Source organism: Eumetopias jubatus, unplaced genomic scaffold, assembly GCF_037043125.1.
Source record: "Eumetopias jubatus isolate StellerSeaLion01/CBP00866 unplaced genomic scaffold, mEumJub1_p1.0 scaffold_3, whole genome shotgun sequence".
In the NCBI taxonomy this organism is placed as follows: domain Eukaryota; kingdom Metazoa; phylum Chordata; class Mammalia; order Carnivora; family Otariidae; genus Eumetopias; species Eumetopias jubatus.
In genome coordinates this window covers 128,750,022-128,759,732 of record NW_028274809.1, presented here as the reverse complement: position 1 = coordinate 128,759,732, position 9,711 = coordinate 128,750,022, and the positions used below count along the sequence as shown (strand labels likewise).

The 9,711-nt window shown below is 40.9% G+C and overlaps 1 protein-coding gene across 1 annotated transcript in view; it reads left to right on the top strand.

Moving 5' to 3' along the window:
* The first annotated feature begins 8,367 nt into the window (after positions 1–8,367).
* Positions 8,368–9,711, top strand: part of CCDC169 (coiled-coil domain containing 169) — a 43,686-nt gene continuing 42,342 nt past the window's right edge. Inside the window, exon 1 of the mRNA XM_028103293.2 lies at positions 8,368–8,572. Coding sequence (XP_027959094.1) covers positions 8,490–8,572 — 83 coding nt within the window. The 5' untranslated portion in view covers positions 8,368–8,489. The remainder of the gene's footprint in view (positions 8,573–9,711) is intronic.

The window sequence follows — 9,711 nt, the reverse complement described above, 5'->3', positions numbered from 1 at the left end:
GATTATTTGTTCTTTGGGTGTTGAGTTTGATAAGTTCTTTATAGATTTTGGATACTAGCCCTTTATCTGATATGTCATTTGCAAATATTTTTATAGGAATATTCTGACAACCCATTCTGTCGGTTGTCTTTTGGTTTTGTGGACTGTTTCTTTTGCTGTGCAAAAGCTTTTTATCTTGATGAAATCCCAATAGTTCATTTTTGCCCTTGCTTCCCTTGCCTTTGGCAATGTTTCCAGGAAGAAGTTGCTGCGGCTGAGGTTGAAGAGGTTGCTGCCTGTGTTCTCCTTTTAGGATTTTGATGGACTCCTGTCTCACGTTTAGGGCTTTCAACCATTTGGAGTCTATTTTTGTGTGTGGTGTAAGGAAATGGTCCAGTTCCATTCTTCTGCCTATGGCTGTCCAATTTTCCCAACACCATTTGTTGAAGAAACTGTCTTTTTTCCATTAGACATTCTTTCCTGCTTTGTCAAAGATGAGTTGACCATAGAGTTGAGGGTCCATTTCTGGGCTCTCCATTCTGTTCCATTGATCTATCTGTCTGTTTTTGTGCCAGTACCATACTGTCTTGATAATGACAGCTTTGTAATAGAGCTGGAAGTCCGGAATTGTGATGCCGCCAGCTTTGCTTTTCTTTTTCAACATTCCTCTGGCTATTCAGGGTCTCTTCTGGTTCCATAGAAATTTTAGGATTATTTGCTCTATTTCTTTGAAAAAAGTGGATGGTATTTTGATGGAGATTGCACTGAATGTGTAGATTGCTCTAGGTAGCATTGACATCTTCACAATGTTTGTTCTTTCAATCCATGAGCATGGAACATTTTTCCATTTCTTTGTGTCTTCTTCAGTTTCTTTCATGAGTATTTTATAGTTTTCTGAGTACAGACCCTTTGCCTCTTTGGTTAAATTTATTCCTAGGTATCTTATGGTTTTGGGTGCAATTGTAAATGTGATCAACTCCTTAATTTCTCTCTCTTCTGTCTTGTTGTTGGTGTATAGGAATGCCACTGATTTCTGTGCACTGATTTTATATCTTGCCACTTAACTGAATTCCTGTATGAGTTCTAGCAGTTTTGGGGTGGAGTCTTTTGGGTTTTCCACATAAAGTATCATATCATCTGCAGAGAGTGAGAGTTTGACTTCCTCTTTGCCGATTTGGATGCCTTTGATTTCTTTTTGTTGTCTGATTGCTGTGGCTAGGACTTCTAATACTATGTTGAATAGCAGTGGTGATAGTGGACGTCCCTGCCGCGTTCCTGACCTTAGGGGTAAAGCTCTCAGCTTTTCCCCATTGAGAATGATATTCGCTATAGGTTTTTCATAGATGTCTTTTATGATATTGAGGTATGTACCCTCTATCCCTACACTCTGAAGAGTTTTGATTAAGAAAGGATGTTGTACTTTGTCAAATGCTTTTTCTGCATCTATTGAGAGGATCATATGATTCTTGTTCTTTCTTTTGTTACTGTATTGTATCACGTTAATTGATTTGCGGATGTTGAACCAACCTTGCAGCCCAGGGATAAATTCCACTTGGTCGTGGTGAATAATCCTTTTACTGTACTGTTGGATCCTATTGGCTAGTATTTTGGTGAGAATTTTTGCATCCATGTTCATCAAGGATATTGGTCTGTAGTTCTCCTTTTTGATGGGGTCTTTGGTTTTGGGATCAAGGTAAATGGCCCAATAAAATGAGTTTGGAAGTTTTCCTTCCATTTCTATTTTTTGGAACAGTTTCAGGAGAATAGGTATTAATTCTTCTTTAAATGTTTGGTAGAATTCCTCTGGGAAGCCATCTGGCCCTGGGCTTTTGTTTGTTGGGAGATTTTTGATGACTGCTTCAATTTCTTAGTGGATATAGGTCTGTTCAGGTTTTCTATTTCTCCCTGGTTCAGTTTTGGTAGTTGATACATCTCTAGGAATGCATCCATTTCTTCCAGGTTATCTAATTTGCTGGCATATAGTTGCTCATAATATGTTCTTATACTTGTTTGTATTTCTTTGGTGTTGGTTGTGATCTCTCTCTTTCATTCATGATTTTGTTGATTTGGGTCATTTCTCTTTTCTTTTGATAAGTCTGGCCAGGGGTTTATCAATCTTGTTAATTCTTTCAAAGAACCAGCTCCTAGTTTCGTTGATCTGTTCTACTGTTTTTTTGGTTTCTAGTTCATTGATTTCTGCTCTGATCTTTATTATTTGTCTTCTCCTTCTGGGTTTAGGCTTTATTTGCTGTTTTTTCTCTAGCTCCTTTAGGTGTAGTGTAGGGTTAGGTTGTGTATTTGAGGCCTTTCTTGTTTCTTGAGAAAGGCTTGTATTGCTATATACTTTCCTCTTAGGACTGCCTTTGCTGTATCCCAAAGATTTTGAACAGTTGTCTTTTCGTTTTCATTGGTTTCCATGAATTTTTTTAATTCTTTAATTTCCTGGTTGACCCATTCATTCTTTAGTAGGATGCTCTTTAGCCTCCATGTATTTGAGTTCTTTTCGACTTTCCTCTTGTGATTGAGTTCTAGTTTCAAAGCATTGTGATCTGAAAATATGCAGGTAATAATCCCAATCTTTTGGTAACGGTTGAGACCTGATTTGTGACCTAGGATGTGATCTATTCTGGAGAATGTTCCATGGACACTAGAGAGGAATGTGTATTCTGGTGCTTGGGGATGGAATGTTCTGAATATGTCTGTGAAGTCCTTTTGGTCCAGTGTGTCATTTAAAGTCTTTATTTCCATTGATCTTTTGCTTAGATGATCTGTCCATTTCAGTCAGGGGGGTGTTAATGTCCCCCACTATTATTGTATTGTTGTCAACGTGTTTCTTTGCTTTTGTTATCAATTGCCTTATATAATTGGCTGCTCCCATGTTAGGGGCATGGATATTTACAATTGTTAGATCTTCTTGTTGGATAGACCCTTTAAGTAGGATATAGTGTCCTTCTTCATCTCTTATTACAGTCTTTGCTTTAAAATCTAATTTGTCTGATATAAGGATTGCCACCCCAGCTTTCTTTTGATGTCCATTAGCATGGTAAATGGTTTCCCACCCCCTCACTTTCAATCTGGGGGTGTCTTTGGGTCTAAAATGCATCTCTTGCAGACAGCATATTGATGGGTCTTGTTTTTTAATCCAATCTGATAGCCTGTGTCTTTTGGTTGGGGCATTTAGGCCATTTACATTCAGGTTAACTATTGAAAGATAGGAATTTAGTGCCATTGTATTGCCTGTAAGGTGACTGTTACTGTATATTGTTTGTGTTCCTTTCTGGTCTATGCTGCTCTTAGGCTCTCTCTTTGGTTAGAGGACCCCTTTCAATATTTCTTGTAGGGCTGGTTTCGTGTTTGCAAATTCCTTTAGTTTTTGTTTGTCCTGGAAGCTTTTTATCTCTCCTTCTATTTTCAATGACAGCGTAGCTGGATATAGTATTCTTGGCTGCATATTTTTCTCATTTAGTGCTCTGAAGATATCATGCCAGTCCTTTCTGGCCTTCCAGGTCTCTGTGGATAGGTCTGTTGCCAATCTAATGTTTCTAGCATTATACATTACATATCTCTTCTCCCAAGCTGCTTTCAAGATTTTCTTTGTCTCTGAGACTCGTAAGTTTTAGTATTAGATAGGTCTTTTGCCAATCTAATGTTTCTAGCATTATACATTACATATCTCTTCTCCCAAGCTGCTTTCAAGATTTTCTTTGTCTCTGAGACTCGTAAGTTTTAGTGTTAGATGTCGGGGTTTTGACCTATTTTTATTGCTTTTTAGAGGGGTTCTCTGTGCCTCCTGGATTTTGATGCCTGTTTCCTTCCCCACATTAGGGAAGTTCTCTGCTATAATTTGCTCCAATATACCTTCTGCCTCTCTCTCTCTTTCTTCTTCTTCTGGGATCCCAATTTTTCTGATGTTGTTTCGTCTTATGTATTGCTTATCTCTGAAATTCTGCCTTCGTGATCCAGTAGTTGTTTATCTCTCTTTTTCTCAACTTCTTTATTTTCCATCATTTGGTCTTCTATATTACTAATTCTCTCTTCTGCCTCATTTATCCTAGCAGTTAGTGCCCCCATTTTTTATTGCACCTCATTAATAGCCTTTTTGATTTCAATTTGGTTAGATTTTAGTTCTTTTATTTCTCCAGGAAGGGTGTCTCTAATAACTTCCATGCTTTTTTCAAGCCCAGCTAGTATCTTTAAAGTCATGAGTCTGAACTCTAGGTCCGACATTGTAGTAATGTCCGTATGGAGTAGGTCCCTGGCAGATGGTACTACCTCTTGTTCTTTTTACTGAGGTGATTTTTTTCGTCTTGTCATTTTGTCCAGAGGATAATAGATGAATGAGAGAACAAAATGCTAACAGGTTAACATCGTCCCCAGCAAATATACTCTAAACAAATCAGAAAAGACCTGAAACCAGGGGAAAAGAAAGGGAAAGAAAGAAAAAAGAAGAGAAAAAGAAAAAAGAAAAAGATAAAGATAAAAACAAATAAAAACAGAACAAAACAAAACAAAAAACAATATGATCAAATATGATCAGGCTAGCACATAGATCAGTGCCACACACTAGATTTTGGGTGTATTTTGATCTGTTAGAAGAAAGTGCCTCCTAAAATTTTAAAGAAAGACTTATATATGTACAAAATAAGGGTTGATACAATGAAGGGATGGAAGATGACTGTAAAGATGAAAATTATAAAAGATTTTATAAAAGGAATTGATAAGATAAGAAGTTGTTTGAAAAAAAGATTTAAAAAAAAAAGAAAAAAGGGAGAGAATGTGATCAGGCAGGAGACTAGAACAAAGTCATACACTAGTGACTTAGGGTATATTTTGATCTGTGAGAAGAAACTGTATCTCAAAATTTTAAAGAGAGAACAACTTATATATATATGCCAAAAATAAGGGTAACTACTATGAAGGGATAGAATATGACTCTAAAAATGAAAAATAAAAATGTTTTTTTTTTAAAAAAGGGATTGATAAGATGTTGGTTGAAAAAGGGAAAAAGAAAAATTAAAAAAGTTAAAAAAATTAACTTTGAAAAACTAATGAATCATGGTAAAAAAAAGCCATGAATTCTATGTGCAGTATTCCCCTAGAGCTGGAGTTCTCCCGTTCTCCTTGATTGGTAAACTTGGTCTTGGCTGGCTGTTCGTGCTGATGTTCTGGGGGATGGGCCTGTTGCCATGGTTCCTAAATGTCTTTGCCGGAGGCAGAATTGCCCCACCCTTGTGGGTCTGGGCTAAGCAATCTGCTCGGGTTTGCTCTCGGGAGCTTTTGTTCCCTGCAAGCTCTCGGTACAGCTTTGGAGGACGAGAGTGAAAATGGTGGCCTCCCAATCTCCGCCCGGAGGAGCTGAGAACTCGGGGCCCCGCTCCTCAGTGCACCCCCAGAGAAAAGCAGTCAGTCACTCCCGTCTCCCCAGTCTCCAGCCGCACTCCGTGCTCACCTGGCCTGTGACCGAGTGTTTCTATCTCTGGCACCCGACCCCATGTGGAGTCTCCAAACCCAGCAGATCCCTGCGTTGCGCTCCCACGCCGCTCCTCCCGGGGGAGGAAGGGGAGTCTCCCTGGCTCTGTCACTTGTTGGGTCCCTGCTGGAGGAGCAGTGGCCCGACTGGGCCACAGATCACAGTTTATGGCAACCCTGAGTTGAGAGCCCGCGCCTCGGCTCTGTCTCTGCAGCCGGCTTCCCCACTCTGATACCTGGGAGCTCTGCCGCACTCAGGCACCCCCGGTCTTTCTGTGACCCTGAGGGTCCTGAGACCACAGTGTCCCGCGAGGCTTCCACCCCCCACTTAGCCACTGGAGCGACGTCCCCCAGCGGAGCCGACTTCTAAAAGTTCCAATTTTGTGCTCCGTGGCTCTATCACTTGCCAGAAGAGGCCGACGGAGGCCCCCTCCCCCACCGTCTATCCTCCCAAATATCGCCTCGGATTCACTTCTCCGCAAGTCCTACCTTTCAGAAAGTGGTCGCTTTTCTGTTCAGAGAGTTGTTGCTATTCTTTTCTTTGATCTCCTGTTGAGTTCGTAGGTGTTCAGAATGGTTTGATCCCTATTCAGCTGAATTCCTGAGACCAGCGAAATCCAGGTCTCCTACTCCTCCGCCATTTTGCTCCGCCCCCCAAACCCACCAGCTTCTTAAATATAAAGAACAAACTGATGGTTGCAAGAGGGAAGGCGGGTGGGGGGGATGGGTGAAATAGGTGAAGGGGATTAAGAGTACACTTATCCTGATGAGCAATGAGTAATGTATAGAATTGTTGAATCACTATATCCCTGAAACTAATATAACACTATGTTAATTATTCTGGAATTAAAAAATTTTTTTTAATTAAAAAGGTATGCATATCAGAGGAGTGGGTTTTTACATGAGGATGGAAGGGTAGTGATCTGGAAGTAGCATTAGAGGTGGAGAGAATTCTTGACCCTCCTGACCCAAAGAAGCAGGGGGTTCTACAAAGAAATCAGAGAACAAAAACATCAATTCTTGGCTTTTGATATTTCAAAAGCTATTGTTTAGGTGTAAATCATAAAGATTTGAAAGAATACATAACCATCCTTTACCATCCCCAGCTCGCGCCTACCCCCACCTGTTCAGTCTATGTGAGACAAAAACTAAGAATTCTGTCTGGGGAAGAATGAGGGAAGCCACCAAGGCAGGGAATAGACGCTGGTGAGCGTTTGAGAGGAGACCTGCAACTTGCTCCCCACAACCTGTCTCAGGCTGAGCACAAAAGTGGGAGTAAAGGATTTGCCATACCGCATGACTTAAATGATGAAATTCTTTCATATTAAACTTTTTAAATTAACCATAGGTTTTTTAAAAAGCACTGAACATATTTAGCATCTCTTACAAATCACTTTGTACATACTAAACCCTAAATTGCTATTAATTGAACTAATTCCTCAAAACGCTTCAAATTCTCTTTTTGCCTACAAATCTGCATTGTTCTTTTGGACACTAAACAGGTATCAATCAAATGTGCTACTTACTACACTTATGTTCAATTCAAACAATTAAATTCCAAACTGTCCCCATGTTTAAACATCTCCTAACACAGAGAGACTCCAAATTTCCAGAATCTCCCTTCTCTCTCTCTCTCTCTTTTTAAATTTATTTGACAGAGAGAGACAGTGAGAGAGGGAACACAAGAAGGGGGAGTGGGAGAGGGAGAAGCAGGCTTCCCACTGAGCAGGGAGCCCAAAGCAAGGCTTGATCCCAGGACCCTGGGATCATGACCTGAGCCTAAGGCAGACGCTTAATGACTGAGCCACCCAAGCGCCCTCCCTTCTCTCCTTTAAAACCCACTTTCTAATTGAAGACTTGCCTTAGTTCCATCATATATCCAGTGAACTATGCTACCATTTTGTTAAAACTTAAGTGTAGCAACCATAGGTCCAAAATTTTTTCTATTTTTCCCATAAATTATCAACTTTCCAAAAATAATGTTGGTAAGCAGCAACCGAATGAAACAAGCCTTTACCAAGTATGCTTTTTATTCTTAAAAAAAAAAAAATCTTTGAAAGAGTATCCTATGGGCATAATATGTATTTACTGACCACTACCAAGGGTCACTCTTCTCAACACTAAAGATGAAGCAATAAGCAGAATAAAATTCTTTACCAGAGTACTTGTGCTGATTTGTGTCAGAAAGCATGGTCCCATGCTCACACTTCTCAAACTGATTCAGGATATGGAAAATGTACCAGAGAAGTCAGAGGTAAAGGCAGCCCATCTTTCTATTCAAAGATGGATGGGAGCCTGGGATAATACTAAAGCACAAACATACCAGGAGCAGAATGCAAAATTTGTGATTACAAATATAAGCGTGAAACTTCAAGCTGTTGACAGCAGCTTTGAGCTATGTCCATGGACAGTCCCCAGATTTGGCAAAACAGAATAATGTGTACTGGAACTCAGAGTCAGAGTTCAGGCCCTGCCTTCTCAAGGTCTGCTCCTCAGACGCTCCTAACTAGAGCCTGTAGTATCCAGTAAACTGAAGCAAAGAAAGGCACAGCCATTCTTGGATTCAGCATTTTCCAAACAAGGGCTAGGGGTAAAGTGAACATCAGGCCTGGGTCAGCGTTTAAAAAAAGCAGCAGGGCCAACAGTTCTCTACTCCCCTACAGTCAGCCGCGTAGCTAGCTGGTACACATCCCTCTTCCACCACTTTGGTAAAAGGAATGGGGCCTCAGCTTTTGGGCCTTGAGAGGCGCTTTTCTGACAACGTGTTTCCCGGACAGTGAAGACGTCTAACGTAGCTACTACACTCGGCGGCGGCGCAGCCTGTGTTCTGCTCCCGCACTGACTTGGTAAGCCATCCTCCGCCCCTCGGGCGAAGCCCTGTGACGTCACCGCGAGGCGCCGGGCAGCGGGCGACTGTGAGCCTGTACACCATGACGACAGCTCCTGACAGTGCTCGCCTTCCCAGCTTCTGGGTGTCCCTTCAGGTGTTGTGGTCTTAGCTGTGAGAGGGGAAAGGCGTGAGGGGTTTCTGATCCGACCGTATGGAGGAAGGAAGAGGTGACAGCTTCGACGGTGTGAGCACCGACCGCCTGAAAATGGAGTTACTGGAGGAAATCCATTTGAAGTGAGTTGGAGGGCGTCGCGCGGAGTGCCGCGCGGGTGGCGGGTTCAGGTACAAGCCGCCTGAGGAGATGCACCTGTGTGTGCCCTGCTGTTGAAAGCTGAAGCCACTGAGGTCGATGTGACGCCAGCAGTCTGATTAATACCCCGGGCAGATCTGGCGACATCTAGAAACTTTTATAGGAAAGATTCATTTGCCTCTTTGATTAAGCGTTTGGTATTAAAAATAGGCATATTTTGAGGTAGGATTTTTCTGTCTTTAGGATCAAATCAAATGGGGTGTATTGTGTGCGTGTGCCGTAATGCTAAAATATGTGTTTGATTTTCATGTTCCACTAAATTAAGCTTTTCTGTTTCGGAGAAAGGTTTTCTTTAGTTATGCTTGTCTTTCATCCCTTTAGAAGAAATTAAGAAATGGCGACATTTTGTAAAAATAATGCCCCTCTTATATACTTTTACAAATAATATCATACTTCGTATTAAATCTTTAAGACATTTTAAGTATTCTTTTTAATACCCCCAGTCCCACCAGCAGGTCCCATGAGATTTAGACTCACCTCTGTGTCCCTAAAGCTTTCTGTGCTTTCCTCTGTAGTAGCTCTAACAACACTTTTTTAATTGCTTGGCTATTTCTTGGTCTGATATTAAAGTGTAAACATTCTGAGAACCGGTTGTGTTCCCTGAGTCAGAGTATAAAAGCAAGAACTTTAGAGGAATCCTACATAAATTCAAATCACAGCTCTTATCACTCAGTAACTGCATGATCTTGGGCAAGTTAATGAACCACTAAGCCTGAGTTTTCTCAGCTCTAATATTGGTGTACAAACCATTATACCTCGTGTGGATGTCGCCAGGATTGAGTGAAAAGTATGTAAAGCACTTAACATTGGCTTATAGTAAGCACTCGATGGAAGTTGGCCGCTGCTATTGTCATTGTTCAGTTCATTTATTCACTGTAGTATTTTCAGTATTTAGCACGATGCCTTACATAATAGGCAATCAAAAATATATTGCATAAATGATTCTGACATATTTTGATAATTAATATGCTAATTTACTGATGTCCTAAATAGATAATCCCTGGAATGCTCTTTGTGTGTATGTGTGTGTGTGTGTGTGTGTGTGTGTGTGTATTTTTTTAAT